At 53.9% G+C, this 18,684-nt stretch overlaps 1 protein-coding gene and 1 long non-coding RNA gene across 2 annotated transcripts; one reads left to right on the top strand and one right to left on the bottom strand.

The window, feature by feature from the left end:
* Nucleotides 1-7,829: 7,829 nt before the first annotated feature.
* On the top strand, nt 7,830-11,676 carry LOC110293786. Its single transcript, XR_002377848.1, has 3 exons — nt 7,830-7,959; nt 9,923-10,059; nt 11,509-11,676. It is a non-coding gene; the product is annotated as an uncharacterized LOC110293786 (long non-coding RNA).
* A 5,129-nt stretch (nt 11,677-16,805) lies between these two features.
* On the bottom strand, nt 16,806-18,335 carry Pou3f1 (POU class 3 homeobox 1). The gene has a single exon (XM_021161275.1). It carries the CDS (start codon nt 18,278-18,280, stop codon nt 16,925-16,927), a length of 1,356 nt encoding a protein of 451 aa, XP_021016934.1. The 5' UTR covers nt 18,281-18,335; the 3' UTR covers nt 16,806-16,924.
* Between the last annotated feature and the right edge of the window lie 349 nt (nt 18,336-18,684).

Here is an 18,684-nt window from a genome sequence, read left to right as displayed (position 1 = left end):
CCAATGTGTTTGAAGTAGTTTCCAGGCTGGAGGTAATCAGAGTCCGAGGAACAAGACCAGGTAAATCCTTGTTGCTGAGCCATTGGTGGCTGTCTCTGGGGCCTGAGGGTTCTCTTGCAAGAGTAGCAAGTGCTCTTAACTGTTGAGCCACCTCTCTAGTTCCTTGCTTTTATTTTTTAACGTGGCTTCGCGCTAGCCTGAGCTGCTCTCATGCTTTTATTATTCTGCCTCCTCACAAGTGTTGGAATTACAGTTATAAACCACCATGTGAAGAGGGCTCAAGAGTTCTTAAGGGGAGAGAGATTGGTGGTCCCTTGTTACTAACCCATCCCAGGCTCCAGCCCCATGCATTCTTAGAGTAGACCACAGCCTTTAGGCAGGTTGACAGACTGGCTGGGAACAGGAGACTTTGTTTTCTTTGTGAGCACTTTCTTAGGCTCGGGGTGGTTTGGCCTGTTGATGTGGCATACCATACTGGCTGTGCCATAGGGCTGGGGCAGCCTGGGGAAGTGGAGAGCGTTTCTGTGACTCAGTATTCCTGTTTGGTTCATGCTGGCATAAGCTAAAATAAGTCTTCAAAGCAGCAGCCACCTGAAGCCTGTAGAACTTGCAGATCCTCCCAAGGGAGAGCCTCTGAGGCCAGCCCAGTCAGCTTATAGCCACATTTGAGGGTCCGAGTCAAGACCTTGTTTTATTTTTTGATATAAGAAAATAATTGGCTGGGCAGTGATGGTGCATGCCTTTAGTCCCAGCACTCGGGAGGCAGAGGCAGGCAGATTTCTGAATTCAGGCCAGCCTGGTCTACAGAGTGAGTTCCAGGACAGCCAGGGCTACACAGGGAAACCCTGTCTCAAAAAAAAAAGAAGAGGAAAGAAAAGAAAAGTGGTGGGTGGGAAAGGGCCCAGCAGGTGGCGCTGCTGCCTCTCTTCTGGGCTGGTTAACAGCGAGTCTATGCCGAAGGAGTTTCTCCCAGAACCTCCTTGTCCCCCCAGAGATGCTGAGTATGGATTTGTTTATTGAATTTAATGCCACGGAAGAGCACTCCATGAAAAAGAGCTTTCCTTTTAGTTTGAATGTATCGTGGCTTTCTCACTTTTAATGAGGATCCTGTAGGGACCATTAGGGTCTTTCCCAAAGCCTCAGGTTTCCCAGCGATCGGTCCACCGGGATGTGGTAGGGGGTTTTCCTTTTGTGAAGTTCTGAGGGTTGACTTGTGGCTTGCTGTCTCCTGGTGCTGCTGGCTGTGGGTCACTGAACAACCAAAGCTGCACGTCCTTCATCGGGGAAAGCCGTGTGCAGACTGTTCACTAGGCTTGACAGCGGAGGCTGGCTAGGCCAGGGCCTGCCAGGACTTGAAACCATGAGGCGAGTAGGTGTGTGGTTCTGGGCTCTCTCTTCCTCCCAAAGCTTTGCCAGTTCCCAAAGCCTCATGCACAGAGCATTGGGAAGGGTGTACTGAGCCTGGGGTGAGAACCCTGGGCCCAAACTGCCGATGAGCAGAGGACTGGGGGGTGGGCTGTCTGAGGCTGAGCTGGCAGGTTTCTTGGGTTTTGCAGCTGCCTTCTGGGGTTAGACAGTGCACTCTCTAGCCAGCCAGGTCATGGGGCCTCCTTGCTGGCACAGTCCCCACTGACTTCTGGGCCTGTAGCGAATGGATGCCGGAGCAACCGTACAGTTGTAACAAGGAAAGGCAAAGAGGCTGTGTGCTTAGGTCTGTGGCCTGGGGGATCACTCGGTGGTAGAGTTCTGGCTTAGAATAGGCAAGGCCTGGACCAGAGCCTTAGCCTTGCCTTCCAAAGCCCAAGTCTGAGACTCTGGAGTCCAGAAGAGGCAGTTCTGATTATACATACTTCTGCCTGTCTCCCCTAGAAGGCCAGGCCAAAGGAAACATGGCTCCCGCTGCTTCTGACTCCTAGTAAGGATCTGCTTTGTCTCCTCTTCCCAGGCCCTCTGGAATGGCATTTTGGGAAGTCTTGTCTCAGTTACATCTCCCTGTCCATCTGCTCTGCCTGACTTGATGGTCCTAGAAAAGGCTATGGCCATATCCTGACATAGGAGGAACACCCATGTGCTGGGAGGTCCCGCAGTCTGTCCCCCTGGCAGGTAGAGGCTAGTCTGGAGTAGAACTGAGGATCTCGGCAGGGGGCTGCTGCTTTGGGGGATTTAAGAAAGGTGGGAAGGAAGCCTTCTCAGGTCTTCATTGTCTGTCACCTGATGGCCACGCTCAGATCACCAGTGTTAATGAAACCCTGGTGCCTGGAGGCAGGTGGGCACTCCCCCCCCCCTTGCCCTGAGCCAGTCTGAGTAATTTACAGCTTTTTATTTTCTTTGTTACCCCCAAAGGCTTCTTTCTGAGGTGACAAATGTTGGGGGTGGGGGTTGGTTTCAAGTTTTCACATTACTGAGTGGAAAGAACAACCCCCCCCCACAACCTTTCTATAAAAGAAAACAAACAATTAAAAACCAAAACACAAACAAACAAACAAACAAAACCAAAACCAAAAAGCAGCTCCTACAGAGCAGGCAAGCTTCACCTTGAAAGCACTGAAAAAGTCCCCATCTTCGGTCTTCTTTTGCTCAGAGAACTGAAGAGTTCAGAGGAAAGAGCTGAGCAGTGGCAGGGACAACCCCTCTAGAGGTGGCAGCACCTGCCATTCTCCTAAAAGTTAGGGGAAGAGCTCCTGTTCCTCCAGCTCCGGGTTTGCATGGGTTCCCGTGGCCCGTGGTAGAGTGCAGGGCGCGCCGGACAATCAGCTCCGGGTGAGGCGGGACCGGAGTGGGGAGGAATCGGCTCTCTTCCTTAGCTAATTTGATCCTGTAGGGCCGGGACTAATGTCTCTCCCTGAGAGAGGGCTCTTTAGGTAGAGAGGTAGGTGGGAAAACACAGGATCCATCTGGCACATAGAGACTGGGGAGGGGGTGCCACCCCCTCCTGTCTTTGGCTGGTAGCATTATAAACTACCCCCTGCCAGGGGCAGATGGCCTCCATGGCAGATGGAGACTAGGCCAGCAGTGGGATGGGCTTCCTAGCCTCATCCTGGCCTCCTCACAGGCTAATAAGACAACCAAGGAGGCAGTGACAGGACAACTTCCCCCCTCCCCCGCCCCCATCTCTCCCCATGCGTGTGTACGGGCACGTGTGCGCATGCGCACCCTTTCCTTTTTAAACTAGTCTGTGGAAGAAGTAAGGTGCTCCCAAATAGAACCATGGATATCAAGACACTGTTTACTCTGTAGTTTGGGGTGGCAGGTGCTTAGGCCTAACACTGCCCACCTGTCTGGGTTCCTGATGCTCCGCATAGTTGGTTCTCCAGCGAGGCTGATAGTCTCTGGGGTTGGGAGACTGCTGCCGCTGGAGCTCAACTTGCTAGATGAAGACCCTTTCCTAGGTCCCCAGAGCATGGGCCTGGGCAGCAGCTCCTCCCCGAGGACGCACCCCTTTATTATGCGTTCCTGCCCCCTCGCTGCTCAGGCAGGCAGCGGCCTTCATTAGCCAAGGAGCCGGGGTCTGTTTTGGCTGCCTCATCAGCATCAGTGAACTGCGTCCCTGCGAGATTTGATACAATTTAATTAACCTAATTAAAAGCTCTGATTGCAGAGATGATTGGGGTAGCGCCAGCAGCGACTGCATATTTATAATGAGCTGCAAGGTGTGGGACCGCAGCCAAACGCCACGCATCCTAATGAGCGGGAGCCGGGAGCCAGGGAGCGGGAGAAGGAACGTTTATTTTTGGCAACAATGCCCAGTTTCTCCCTGCCAGGGAGTCAGAGACCCAGGGAGCAGAGACCGACCTGCCCACCACTCTCTTCTGCACAAGGTGAAAGCAGAAATGTGGGCTTTTCCTGCAGGCGGTGTTGCGCTTTTGGACACCCCCCCACTCCACTTGCCCGGAACTCGGTGCTAGGGTCTCTGTTTGCAGAGTGGGGGTGGGGTGGCCGGGGCCCTTCCGCGGCTTCTCTCCATCTCTGGGAGCTCGGGACCACCTTCAGAGCCGTTCTGAAGACACAAGGTCCTGACTCATTTCCAGGCTCTCCTCTTAAATTTGTAAAAGGAAAGGAGGCCAACCAAGACAAGCTCAAAGGTGAGGCGAGATGTTAGAAAAGGGGTCTGAATGTCCAAGAGTCCCAAGTGAGGATCCTGGGCCTAGGGCAGGTAGGAGAAACAGCAACATAAACTCCCTGCTCATTCTACAAGTTGGAGTCTGGGATACCCAGCTCCTGGCTCCCTCCGAGGACCCTGCCCACCTCCCCTGGACTCTCCACTCCCACTGCCTCTGTCTAGGGGAAATCTCGGTTTGTCTGACTCAGCGCTTCCGCTGTAAATCACATCTAATAATAACGAGAGTGAGAGCTGAGGCAGAGATGCTGTGGGTGAAGGGACGCACTGCCCAGGTGTTAAGGGGGCAGGGGTCCCTCGGTGAGCTCCAGAAGCCTTCATCAGAGGCCAGGAGGGAGAAGCAGGAAGTGGCCTTCTAGCCCCCCTTCCCTCGTGTTCTGGAGTGTTCTTTGTATGTATGGGTCATGAGCTCAGCCAGGCTGGCCCAGCCCCCCAGAACTGTGAGCATTGCCAGGACAAGATGAGATTTGTCCCCAGCCCACCTTGCAGACTTGCAGCTGTTTAGCACCCTTATCAATCTTCTCTGTGGGTTTAATCATCTCTCTGTCATCCTGCAGGGCCAGCCCTCCCCTTCTGGAGCTCTTCAGCCCCAGCCCCTCCCCCAGGCACAACCCTCTTCCCTCACCTGACACCCCTGGTAAGAGACACAGTGGACCAGGGTGGCTTGGCCTTACATGTCAGTGGTAAGGGCTGAGTCAGGGGCTAGTTTTAAAGAATACATAGGACTTTGTATTGCAGAGAACTGGCAGAGAACGTGCCCTAGCTGGGTCTCCATTTGACTCCATTTCAGACTGGGTAGGATAAGGCCTAAAGGTTGGCCATGACCTTCAGCTGGGACTTGAAAGACTCCTGTGCACGTGCAGTTTATGTTCTTCTTGCCAACCCTGGCCTTCTTGGGGGGCTCAGGAGCCTGTGGCTAGGAACCATGAGCCCATGACTTTGTGGGCATCTTGGGAAAGAGGGTACACAGGAGTCAATGGAGCCTGTGTTGTGGTCCAGGCTGGGAGCCAGGACACAAGGGGCTCCGGGGCCCATCCCAATGCTGACGTGCAAGATGACCTTCAGGGCCATATTTCAGCCTTCTCTGCTCTCTCTTTCCCCCCCAGAGCATCTGTGGAATGGGTGAGGTGGGGGGGGCTGGGGTCACATGGTGGCATATCTGCCCCGAGGAGAACAGAGGAGAGGAGGCCCTTCCTCCCTTTGCTCCCTCTCTCAATGCCAAGGGAGGGCCCTCCTCACCACTTCTTGAGGATTGTATGAAGTCTCAAAGAGGAATGGGGTCCTGTAGGGCATCGACGATGACATCACCATCACCATCATGCTTGAAGGAAGCATTTCTTTGGGAGCTTACCATGGCTCTGGAGATTCACCAGCTAGCCTGGGCTGGAGAGGGTTTTTCCCCCTACCACACACACAGGCTGGGCTCTGGGAGACAATGGAGTGTTGACAAAGCCTCAGTCCTGGTCTCACATGACCTGACCAGGATTGTGGGTGGACTGCACGTGGCTGAGCCGCCTGAGCTGACCTTTGGTCGCTGGCTAGAGAAGAGAGGAAGCCATGAGGTCTCCTGCCCACTCAGTACCCTGGGCACCCTGCCACCCGACCCCAGGAACTGCCCTCTGGGCACACACTCTGCCCTCCCACTACCTTCCTTTCAGCCTTCTGTTCCACCACGGGTGAGAGTGGACGCGTTCTGAATGTATTCGTGTGTGTCCGGCTGACTTTGTGTGTGAGGAGGGAGCACACGTGGGCTGAATGAGAGAGAGAGAGAGAGAGAGAGAGAGAGAGAGAGAGAGAGAGAGAGAGAGAGAGAGAGAGAGAGAGAGAGAGAGAGAGAGAGAGAGAGAGAGAGAGAGAGAGAGAGAGAGAGAATCATGTCTGGGAGTTCTTCTCAATCAGGAATAAAGACCTGACTTCTCCTGGGTCTAGCACCAGTGACTAGGCCGGGCTTTCCACTTGGTCTCACTCTTTGGTCTGGGTCTTCTTTCTTTCTCCAGGAGACTGCAGCGGCAGAGGCTGGGTCTCATGGACACATCTTGTTTCATCCAGGAGCCCAGGCTGAGACAGGACCTCAGTGTTATTTTCAAACATAAAAAGGGATAAAGTTGGCATGGTGGCTCACACTTTTATCCCAGCACTTCACAGTGAGACTGAAACAGGAGAATCTTGAGTTGAAGGCTAGTCTGGGTCACGTAGCAAGAACCTGTCTTGAAATGAACCAAACAAAAAACAACAGCAAAAAGCCAGAAGACTTTGAGGGGGTTGTATAAGTATTGTACCCAATGAATAAACTGAAAAGGTAATGAGTGAGGATGCAGGGCATGCACACGCACACACATGTACACATACACCCTGCACACATGTACTTTAACACACATGCCCATACACGATACATAGATACATGGAAAGTCAAGAGAGCCAGTCTGATTCTGAAACAGGTTTCGCTTTCTTTCCCCTCTCACTACAATTCTAAGGTAAATGTAGCAGTGGGTGTTGTCTCTAGAGAATATTCCATGATGTCCCTAAGGTGTAGCGATGCAGGGCTTCAGAGGTGAGCAGCCAGTACAGATGACTTGAGCGTGTGCTTAGGAGGCAGCCTGCCACCCGACTTTCTCACTTACCTGTACAAACATTATTGGAAAGGGAAAGGTTTTGGCTGTTGTTTGTTTGGTTGGTTTTGAGTCTTTCTTTAATGGCAGGCTCTTCTTCTTCTTCTTTTTGTCCAGTAGGTCCACCTGTTCAGCCTCTCTATAGCCCGGAGATCACACACAGGGATGCTAGATAGTCTTGGATTAGACAGAATGAGGTGCCAGGTGTCAGCACAAAGGCCACTGGGAGAGGAGGGTGCACTTGCCTAAGATGGACTCTCTGGATTTTACTAGGGAGGTTTCCAGGAGCTTGCCCATCTCCTTCCCTTCTGTTCTCCCCTAACCTTTTCCTCCTTCTTTCCCATCCCCACTTTCGCCAGGGCTTCTCTGTGTAACCCTGGCTGTCCTGGAACTTGCTCTGTAAACCAGTCTGGCCTCGAACTCAGAGATCTGCCTGCCTCTGCCTCCAAGTGTAAAGGCTGGAATTAAAGTCACAGGCCACTATGGCCTGGCTCTGTTCCTTTCTTTGACCCTTGATTCCCCGCGCCCCCCCCCCCCCCCCCCCCCCCCCCCCCCCCCCCCCGCCGCCGCCACACACACACACACATCTAGTCCCATCAGTTACTCAGGGAGATAGTATGGGACCAGTCCTTAGCAAGGAAGCAAATGTGGGAGCCTGGTGGGGCTGGGCTGGAGGCTTGGTGCTACTTCATGGGCTGGGGTTAGGGATGGAACATAGGCAGAGGCTGAGGCTATGGTTAGAGCTGAGATTTGAAGTTGACATCAGGTTGAATATGCAGGACAGTGGCAGTTGGCAGAGTACACTTTTCAGTCTTGACGGGGTCCTCAGATGCTTATTTTTAGTGTCTAACGCAGATGCTCTCCTCCAATGAAGAGTGTTTGGTGTCTGCTCTCCCTTGGAGGGGCGGGACAGGTCCCCTCCCCCTGCTCCCCACAGCTGAGCAGAGCCATACATCACCAAGGGGCTGGGGCTCCCTAGATGTATTGCCCTAATACGTCGCTATAGCAACCCCACTCTAATCCTGCATTATTCTAATGTGGTCTCCTCCCCACTGTGATGTATAGCTTGGGTCTCAGAGCTGCTAGTCTCAAGCATCCTAGGGATGGGTAGGTTGCCTTTACTCCCGTGGGTCCCATCTCGCTTCTCATTCTGTGCAGGAGGATCCTTTGTGAGGTTGGCTGTAGAGGTGGGGGTCTGGCCCATCAGCCTACCCTCCTGCCTACCCAGAGAAGGTAAGCAGCAGGTCATGTGTGCCCAGCCCTGGTACACGAAAGAGTCTGACGCACTGATCCACGCCAGGCTGCCTGGCCTGGGGACCTGGGGCCTTGGGGTTGGGGGCCAGGGCAGGACAATAGCTGCATTCCGCCTGTTAGCCACAGGCCCCCATTGTTTCTGTGGACACTGCCTGCTTGAGGGCTGCAGTTCTGGCCCTCACTCCTCCCGAGCAAGCGTAGGATGCTCCCTGGACCACTCCCCCGGGGACCATAGAGCGGTGATTCATGGGGTGGCTAGGGCATAGCAGGCTCCAGCTGTGCCCAGATTCTAGGGAGCAGGAGGGGGAGGTAACTGAGGATTGTTTGTGTCAGGGGAGGGGGGCTGAACAGCTCGAGCTGAGTCCTCAGGGCCCTGAACACCAACCACGTCATCTCCTATCTTTCTTCTTGTGTGGGCTGCTCAGAGAAGCCCCATTGTCAAAGAAGCAGGCCCACCCAGGCTAGAGGGCAGGCGACATCCTCAAAACTGCCAAGACCCCCATATTGCACTGGTAGGAATTGAGGTGATGGGGTTGGCAGGGGTTTACTCCAAGTACGCATGCAGGTACTGACATGGCTAGGAACAGAACGTCACCCCGCAGGGCCCTGGTGTTTAGAGGTGCCTGGCATTTTCGATAGAAAAAGGCAGTCCAGTGCTGGCCTCTAAAGAGGCTATGCTGTTAGGCTGCTTCTTCCCAGTGACCTTTGAAACCCCTTACATTTAGCCCAGAACTTGACATTCCTGGGGTAAGAAATGAGAACTAAGGCCATCTAGACTTTTGCCACAGGCTATATCGACTATAGCTCCTTTGGGGCCCTGGGGAGAGGAGGGGAGTGTGGAAAGTTCCAGCACTTGGACTCACACAACTTCATAGATATGACAACAGGTTTCATCATTACCTTTGACACCGCTTTCTCAAACACTTACCCTATATGGCTGAGGGGCAGGAAGGGAATGAGACGAAGCTAGAAGAGTGTGGAGGTTAGAGGCCATCAGTCTTCTTGATGTTCGTTAAGCAAGAAGATCGGATGAATGGATGGCAGATGACGGGCGGGTAGCTGACTAGGTAGCGTAGGGGTAGGTGGATGAATGGCTGCATGCAAAGGTGGGTGGCTCGGTGAATGGAGGAGTAGCTGGCTGGAGAACGGACTGATGGATAAGTGAATGGAGGAATGGTTATTTCCTAGTTTGAGGTCCGAGGTGACAAATGATCCACTTGGTGACCCCAAGTGTCTGAGGCTGGTTAACCTCTGCTTAACCTCTGGCTAGGGTTGCAGTAAAACCACTCACAGAGACCTGAAGGAGGCTTCAGTCAGACTTTTAATCCCATAGTTTGGGACCCCATCGGGTTTAGAGGCCGTGAACCCTGCATTGAATCTTTTGTGCTAGGGTCAAAAATGTGCCACAGCCTGCTAGAGGAGCGGCCTGAACAGGGTGGGAAAGGCAGAAAGATTCAGGATTCAGGAAGGGTGAGTGGATATGGTCTGAGGGTTCAAGGGACTTGTCTCAGGGATCAGGCCCAGGTCCAGGGACTTCTGAGCAAACCTCTATCCACTCGTTCTGGCTCAGTTTAATGTCTCTGTCTGGGTGCTGTTTCTGCGAGCCCAGTACAAAGCCTTGCCACACAGGGCTTAGTATTATAGTCTCAGAAGACATGGCTGGGGAAGCAGGCTTGCCACAAATTGGAACTAGGCACTAGGCTTAAGAACTGCGCCTGTTGATTTTCTGGGTCCCTCTGAGAAAGGCCTTTACCATCCTTGGGCCTCAGTGTCCTCACCTGTGGAATGGGGATGGGGATTTTAGACCTAATTATCCTAGAGTGGTTTTATGAATGAAATCATTTTAGAAAGGCAGGAGTGTTAGGGGAGGTAGTTGACATTTTTTTTTTCTGCAACAGCTCAGCATTAATACACACTGTACATATAAAATTATTTTTTACAGCTAACATTTAATGGTACTCATGATGTGGGAGGCTTCGAGTGTTCGTGTTATATACCCTCTCGACTGTCAAGTCCTCACTGCAGTTCTGTGTGGGGCTGATGCTGTTGTTATCCTGGCTTACAGAAGAGGAAACCGAGGTATGGAGAACTTAAGGAACTTTCTGCAAGACTTCTGGCTAGTGGATAGGACCATGAGGCTGAATGCCTGGGCAGATGTTAGGTCTCCACCCTTGGCTACAATGTTTTTGCTCAGTGATGTGGAGGCTTGGAGAGGGCCAAACAGGTGGACTTCCTGATCTTCCTAACTTGGCAAGTTATCCAACTTTCTTTAGCCTCCTGGGATTTATTTGATTCTGGGTAGTGGAGAGGGGGCCGTAGATTTTACCCAGTTAGCTGGCTCTTAACACCCTTGATTCCTGATTTCCACGCCTGCGTTCTGGGGCTTTCCTTTTCTTGCTTTGAACAAACACTCAGCATTGACTACTGTTTTGCCATTGGCCTTAGCATAAAACAAACTGGGGCTCAGGAGTCAGATAAAATGGCTTCTATTCCAGTTGCTGGCATTTACTAATCTTGTTGCCCTGACTAAGCTAACACTCTCCTGGCTGCAGCTTCCTCTTTTATAAAATGGGGCTATATTGTGTAAGGCACTCAACATAAAGTGTAAGGTGAGTGATGGGTGTATATTATATAAAAGTGTCCTTGGAAAAAGTGGGGTCCCTGGTCAGAGGTAGAGGAACATCACCTTATGGTGTTCTTCCTTGAATGCTAACTTCTGAGCCCAGGCCTCAGAATAAAACAACTTTGATTTATTCATCTTTTATGCTAAGTATTGTGAGCATTATCCCACTCAATTCTCAAAACAACTCTACAGTACAGAACGGCCATTAGCGTCACACCGGGAAACTGAGGCATGGAAATGTGAGTTGCTGGTTCAGGTCCCACATCTGTGCTCTGCCTCCCCAGTCACGGCAAGTTTCTTGGAGCTTTGATGAGGATAGATGGCAGGTGATCCACAAATGCCGAAGGGAGCTTTGCCACAGGCTGAGATGCTTGGGTAGGTTCTCCCAGCTTCTGCATGGACGGAGTACTCCCTCCTCCCCAGCTCGGTTTCTGCAAAAACCCAAGCAGGGTGACTCCAGGCCAAGGGAGCAGGGACTGTACTGTGCGAGGTCCAGGTCTACCTCAGCTCAGGCTCCCGCTCAAAGCTGAATAACCGGGAGTCCTTCAAGAAGGATTTCTGAGAAGCCATCAGGAGTGAGTCATTGACTTAGGGAGGCGATGAATCAACCGGGAGTTCATAAAACGGCAAATGAATCGGGTGTGAGAGAGCAACGGAGCCACCGCTATTCCCCAGAACCCTCCAGGGACAGAGAGCCGAGAGAAAAGAAATAAAAATAACACGGGGCCTTATGCCTGCTACAAACCCGAGGCAAGCCCTCTTTCCATGTGGGAAGATAGGGTGGAAGAGAAGGACAGGACCCACTCGTGGGTGACGTGGGGCAGAGGAGGCTCCCAGGGCACTCTGGGATCCCTGGGTCCGGGCTGTGGGTGTAATTAGCCAACACTCTCTTCCCTTCTTTTCAGGAGTCCTTACAAGAAAGAACACTGATTTTGACGAACACCCAAAATACTGTGAGCTCAGGCTCATGTGTTATGCATGAGGTCTGATTTAACATGAACACTATTTCTTGTGTACGAGACCATATGCCTCCGTGCTGTCTCTGCAGCCTAATAAAACCCAGACCCACCCTGGTCAGGCTCAGCAGGGAGCTGTGTCCACTGCTGTGTGGATGGAGATGGGGTGGGCAGGGGAAGGGTTCATAAGCACAGTGCTCCGGGGCCCTGGGTCATTTGAGGAGAGTCCATTAAGATTCTCTGAAGAGAGGTGGGAAGCAAGGGGTTGGTTATATACTCTTGTAGTATACAGTGGGTATTACTTCATGAAATGCTAGTGTGTGTGTGTGTGTGTGTGTGTGTGAGAGAGAGAGAGAGAGAGAGAGAGAGAGAGAGAGAGAAAGAGAGAGAGAGAGAGAGAGATCAGGAGCCCATGACTAGGTGAATCTGGGTTCATCACAGGGGCCCATGGGGACCTGTGCATAACTAGGTTTTACTGTTCTAGCATGATGGTGGAGGCTGGAGCTAATTGCTGTGTGTGTTTGTATATATACACGCATATGTATGTGTGGGGGTGTGTGTTTAAAAAATAAGATCACACATACATACAAACACACAGCCTAACTTTAATTATCGGAAAGGAGCAGAGAGATCTGGGAGGAGCTGGGGCGATGACGGTTGGACAGGGATGGATTTAGAAAGTGGTTTGTGGGGTGAATGCTTAGAAACCTGGAAAGGAGAGGGTCTGGCTAAATGTGACAGCAGATGGTAATGTGTTTAGTCACACAGTACGTGGGTCAGGTGCCTGGACTCCCAAGAGTTCAGTACCAACCAGAAAGCTGGGTCTGGGTGGCCAAACAGTGGTGTAGGTGAGGCTCTCTCTCTCTCTCTCTCTCTCTCTCTCTCTCTCTCTCTCTCTCTCTCTCTCTCTCTCTCTGTGTCTCACCTGTTCAGCTGGTGATAGGAGAGGTGGGGATATGTGTGGGTAGGAGAGATAAAAGAGGCAGCATGTGGTAGTGGGTTTCTGAGCATGGCTGTGTGAGTGGGCAGGGTGGAAGAGGGAAAGGGAAGGGACCACAAACCAGCACATTTGTGTGTGAAACAGGATTGCCTCCTTTGGGGCCTGAACTCGCCTCTGCTCTGGCTAGCAAAGCCTACCATCAGCCATCACCTTGAACTTGACTTGGGCGGAAGGCATGCGAAACAATTAGGTCATTTTGACGACTGGGTGTCATGTCCCAGCTCAGGGACCAATAGAGGGCAGTCCTCCCACATGGAGTCTTGAGTGGCACCAGGGAAGCCCTTGAGACCTGAGAAACACTAACTGCTGGGTGAGGAACTGAAGTGTCTCTAAGCTGCCTCTAACCTTAAACTCTGGGAAGATCCTCTTGGCTAAACTTCTGGGGGTAGCTGGGCTAGATAACCCCTCCCACTCCACCCTCTGCCTAAGTGACTCTCCATTCTGGGGCTCAAGTCCTACTGTGAAAAGTTCAGGAAGGAAGATTGGCCCTGGGTGGCTCACATTGACTTGCTTTTTCTCTTACGAAGACCTAGAACCTGTCTAGGAGCTTCCAAGTAGCTCCGAGTTGGGAGCTATGATTAGGAGTCGGGTAGACCTGTGGACACTAAGTTGAATTCTAGGGACAAAAGGATCATGGCTTGGACTTCATACCATGCAGCACAGAAGCCTGTATAACCTGCGGCAGGAGATGAGGGAGAAGGGCTTGGTGTTCAAGACAGGGTGCCTTCTGGATTTGCCTTCCTTCCTTCCTTTCCAGCGCTAAGAGGCCCTTACTCCTGCAAATACTCTAGATCAGATTCCCAGTATAAGATGGATTCCCCCATACCATGCGGCTCTGGGACCAGTCATGGATCCTCACACACACAGCAGAATACACAAATATCAGCAGGTATGTTTTCTCGCGCGACCAGTCAAGTTCTACTGACCTGCTCTGTGATTACAGGAAATAACTTTGAGTGTCAAGGGTGAGAGATGGCCTCAGAAGTCCCAAGTTTGCAATGGAAGGATGCACTCCTCTGGACAAACCGAAGTCTGAGGAACTCTGGCACAGGCGGGTAGACCTACATACAAGAAATCCAGAAGCCCACAACTGATGTGCCTTTCTTCAACTATTCTGCCAAAGGATTAGGACTTTGGGTTCCTAGGTTGTCTGAAGCAGGGTAGAGACCCCAGGCTGGTATCTCATTAAGCCAAACCCTTGCAGTGCAGGATCTTCTCCCTCCCCCTCTTTCTTTTTGTTCTATCCCTCAGCTGCTGCTGGCTCTTGGGGGGCTGCATTGTTTTGCTATTTTTGAGTTGACTTGCTTCAATAATAAGCCCACCCTCTTGTACAAGATTAAGCAGACAATTAGGAAATCAATCAATCAATTGGTGTCAACTGGAGGGAAGAGGCCTGTGAAAGGCCTTTCCAGTTTCCCAGTTTCAAAACCTGCAGAGGCTCTGGGCTGGCAGGGAAGGGACTGGAAAGCCAAGTTTCACTTGCTTCCATATTGAGACGGCCCCATTCCCCAAGTCAGGGACAAATCTAGGGGTAGGAGAACTAGGGGGTAGGAAGGAATATGGGACGGCATCAAAGTTTTGTATGTTATACTGATGTGCCAGCCCAGCTAAAGATCACAGGTTTGGGGGGTCCTGGAATACCTGACTCTGGGCATCACCCAGTCCACTAGCTAGAGCCAAGGGCTTCCCAAGACCTGGACGTGAGAACCTTCCCAGGCACGCAGGCTTTACACACTTCGCCGGGGCTACAACTTTTTCCCCAGCCGAACCCACAGTGCCTTCAACTTTGCTCTACAGAGTAAGAACTTTGTATTTCTCCTGAGAAGGGAAAAGAACAGTGCTATGGAAGAAACAGGAAGGGATGTTTTAAAGGGAAAAAAATTATGTTGACTGGGATGCTACCTTGGGTTTTGAGCTGAACTTGAGACCTGTCCCCAGTATGGAGACTTTCTGAGGGATGCAGCCACTGAAGCATTGAGAACATCTCAGAATGTTGGTTTTTTCCCTTTCAACAGCAAACGCATCTCTCCCTCCCTGCTCTTCTTGGTTGTCTACCCAGGAGCTATGCCAAGCCTTTCCTGCAGTATAGTCCATGCCTCCACCACTAAGAGTGTATGGGACTGGTAGTTTGCAAAGCAGAGCTAGCTTTGCCCAAGGCAAATAGGCAAGACTCCCTCCCTCCCAAGTGGACTTAGTTCTGCAGGACTCCTGAATGGACCTCAGACGGAACTTGTCAGAAGTCCAATGTATCTAGGTGGGCTTGGGTACCATTTGTTTGGATGGAGAGCCAGTTGGGGTAGGAAGCCGCTGACTAGGTTTTCAGTTGCCCCATAACTCTGACACTTGGCGTGGACCCCGTTCATGGGACACAAGGTGAAATCAAAGTTAGGGGTTGGGGTGTCAGGCACAGGAGACAAGGCTGGTAATCCAGGAAGAGGCGAGCTGCTGCTTTGGCTGAGAAGAGTGTCAGCTTGCATCTGATTCATGGCTGACCCCAGGTTCCATGTTATCAAGGGTTTACTATCCTAGGCCCTGATCTGGTCTTTGAAGGCAATGGGAACAGGATGTGATTCTTGCTAGACTGTTGTACCTGGGCCAGGTGCCCAACTGCTGACCAAGCAACAGGCAGGCAGTCCTGTTACTGACCGAGAAGGCGGCTGGTGTTTCCCTTCCTTTCAGAGCCCAGAACTTCAGGAGAGGAACAGGCAGGGGACTCTCACCGCTTCCTGCAAATCAAGCCCAGCCCTAGCAGTAAAGAGAACAGGACACAGCCCTGGGGTACATGTTTATGTGAGTAATAAAATATTTACTATAACATAAATATAAAGGGAACTTCCCAGTCTACATTATTATTATTTTTTGCAATAAAGATACAAAGAGAATGGACCAAAACATTGTTCTGAAAATAATAAAAAATAAAAACAAAATTTAAGCTGAAACCTTAACAAACAGATGAAGAAATGGTGAAGGGGGAAGCTCCAAACACATCCAGAAAATAAATAGAGATGGGTCAGAAATTAGGAAACCATATTAAAATATTTTTTTCGGTTTAGTCGGGCATACAAACCCTTTAGGATGGGGAGGGAGAACAACCCAGAAAACCAAAAAAATAAAAACCAAGCACAAAGTGTTTCTTCCCCCCCCTGCCAGTGTGTACATATCTCACATATTTACATGGTTCCCACCTCACCCCAAATTTGGAGAATTTCTCCCCAGGGTTCCCCCAGCATCCCGCATCCCACGGGGGCCGGAAAGAGAGCAGGGGGAGCGGTAGGGAAACAGGCGCAAGGTTCTTGGGGGGAACGGTTTATTTCTACAGCTAGTTAAAAAATAGTTCCAACTTTTCCAAGTTTCGTTCGTTAAGGCCAGGAGGGGCAAGGCCCGGCGGGGAAGCAGTGGCCCGCGATGCGTGCTCGGTCTTGCGGGTGGAGATGCCCCTTCCCACCCGGGTGTGCGTGGGAGCGCAGACCCTCTCTGCTAGGCCAGGAACCGAGCCGAGGGCTCGGGTAAAACGAAACGAAAAATGAACACTCAAAAAATTTTTTTTGTTAGTTTTTTTTTTGTTTTTGTTTTGCGTTCTTGAAGGAGGAGAGGGGAAGAGAAAGGGAAAATAAATTAGGCTAGATTAAAGCTTTGGCTATTTCCTGCTTTTATACACAGATGCGGCTCTCGCGGCCTCCCCTCTGGGGCCCCGATAAATACAGTATACAGCGATTTAAATTAAGGGCGCGGGCGGAGTTAGAAGGACCCCAGGAGCCGAGAGGCTCCACGAATAAATAAAAACCGTAAAAAACCAAGCCCGGAGAAAAGGTGAGGGGGTGGGGCGCGTCCAGGTGCGAGAGAAGAGGCGCGGAAAGAATAAAGTGACAGCCCCCACCCGTGACCTGCAGGCTACAGGGAGTCCGCGCCCGGGAGAGCTGCTGGGGACTCTCCTCTCTTCGTCCATTCTCCCGGGGAATCCCTAACCCCGCACCGCGTTACCTTTCGCTGTGGGGAGGCCGCTGCCGGGATCCGGCCCCGAACAGCCCAGGGGCAGGGGCGGGGGTCGTCGAGGGGATGGGGATAGGGAGCAGGCAGTGGGCACAGGGCGCCCAGAGTGAGTTGGCGCATTCTGGATCTTCCGCTGCTCTCTCCCGGGACTCGGGCGACACAGCCTCTCGGCCGTCTTTCGCCGCTCGCCGGAGAGAGGGGTCGGTCCCGGGTGTTTGGTTTTGTTTAAAAGTTTCTGAGCTTTTTTTTTTTTTTCTTTTTCCTTTTTGTAAAATCCAAAGCAAAACCGAATAAACAACAAAAAGAGTCCAGGCCGCGCGCGCTGACTGCGCGCCAGAGGCACCGCTGCGCCGGCGGGGAACCCAGTCCGCAGGGTCACTGCACAGAGCCGGGCAGTGTGTGGTGGTGGTGGTGGTGCAGCGCGGCCGGCGGGGGTGGCGGGGGCGCAGAAGGTGGCGACGCGCTGCCCCCGCCAGGCCCCAGCTCCCCAGGCGCATAAACGTCGTCCATGGGCGGGTGGCCCGCGCCGGCCGCGGGGGTCATGCGCTTCTCCTTCTGCCGCCGGTTGCAGAACCAGACACGCACCACCTCCTTCTCCAGTTGCAGGCTGTCGGCCAGGCCGGTGATCTCGTGCGCAGACGGCTTAGGACACTTGAGAAAGTGGCTCTCGAGCGCGCCTTTGACACCCACCTCGATGGACGTGCGCTTCTTGCGCTTGCGGCCCTGCGCCGCGATCTTGTCCAGGTTGGTGGGGCTGCCACTGGACGAGTCGGTCTCCTCCAGCCACTTGTTGAGCAGCGGCTTGAGCTTGCACATGTTCTTGAAGCTCAGCTGCAGGGCCTCGAAACGGCAGATGGTGGTCTGCGAGAACACGTTACCGTAGAGGGTGCCCAGCGCCAGTCCCACGTCGGCCTGGGTGAAGCCCAGCTTGATGCGTCGTTGCTTGAACTGCTTGGCGAACTGCTCCAGGTCGTCGGAGCTGGGCGCATCCTCGTCCGAGTGCTCGCCCACCGACGAGCCACCACCGCCCGCGCCCGGGTGCAGGTGCGCCGCCGCCGCGTGCAGGCCGCCCGCGTGTGCATGTCCGTGTGCGTGTCCGTGTGCGCCCAGGTGCGGTGGTGGCGACGGCTCCAGCTGTGCCTCGTGGCCGTCCTCGTGCAGTGCGTGGTGCAGGCCGGGTCCCGCGCCGCCGCCTCCCGCCGCCAGCATCCCGGCCAGGCCGCCGCCGCCGCCACCGGGGTAGGCCGCCTGAGCGTACAGCCCGAGCGGCTGGGGCTGGTGACCCCCGCCGGCCCCGGGCGACGGCGACATGGCGGGGCCCAAGTGGTGCGCTGTGCCGCCTTGTGCCCATGCCGCGCCCGCGTGGGCCGCCCCTTGGTGCACCAGGCGGGCGTGGAAACCGCCGCCACCGCCGCCGTCGTCAGCTCGGCCGGTACCGCCACCGCCTGCCTTGCCGTGTTCCAGGTGCGGGCCGCCTGCCCAGTCGCCGCCGCCGCCTCCTCCCGTGGGTAGCCATTGAGGGTGCGCTAGGCCCACGGGGTGGCCCGCGCCCGCGCCCAGCCACTCGTGGTGCATCAGCTTCTGCACTTCGCGGTACGCGGCCCCCGCGTGCAGCCGCTCGGCCGCCGCCGCCGCTGCCGCCGCCGCGGCGGCATCGGGATGCATGAGCGGCCCCGTGCCCCCAGCTCCGCCGCCGGGGCCCCGCGGCAGATACTGCGCGGTGGTGGCCATGCCGCCCCGCGCCCTGCGCCGCCCCGCCGCCGCCGCCGCCTCGCTCCGTCTGCGGGCCCCGCCGCCGCGCTCCGCCGGCTTAAAGCCGGGACCCGCTGGGCGCTCCGGAGCCCCACCCCGCCCGCCGCCCATTGGCTGCCCGCGGAGCCGCCTCCCGCCTCCCGGCCCCGGCCTCCTCCCCCCCGTGCCCGCCCGCCGCCGGGGCCTGCAACCCGGAGCTCGCTATTGGGTCTCGCTCCCGGGGTCCCGCGCGCCGGCAGTGCTGATTGGCCGCTGGGGCTTCATTCATGACCCCCACCACCACCGCCCGCGTACACATTCACGCCCCGGGGGCGCGGCCGCCACGTGGGGAGTGGCGCGGGGGTGGCACTGGGACCGCACCCCCTCCGGTCCCGGCTGCGTGG

The sequence above is a fragment of the Mus caroli genome, chromosome 4 (assembly GCF_900094665.2).
Source record: "Mus caroli chromosome 4, CAROLI_EIJ_v1.1, whole genome shotgun sequence".
NCBI lineage: Eukaryota > Metazoa > Chordata > Mammalia > Rodentia > Muridae > Mus > Mus caroli.
Note: the sequence above shows the minus strand (reverse complement) of the source record. Positions and strands in the feature narration are given on the sequence as shown.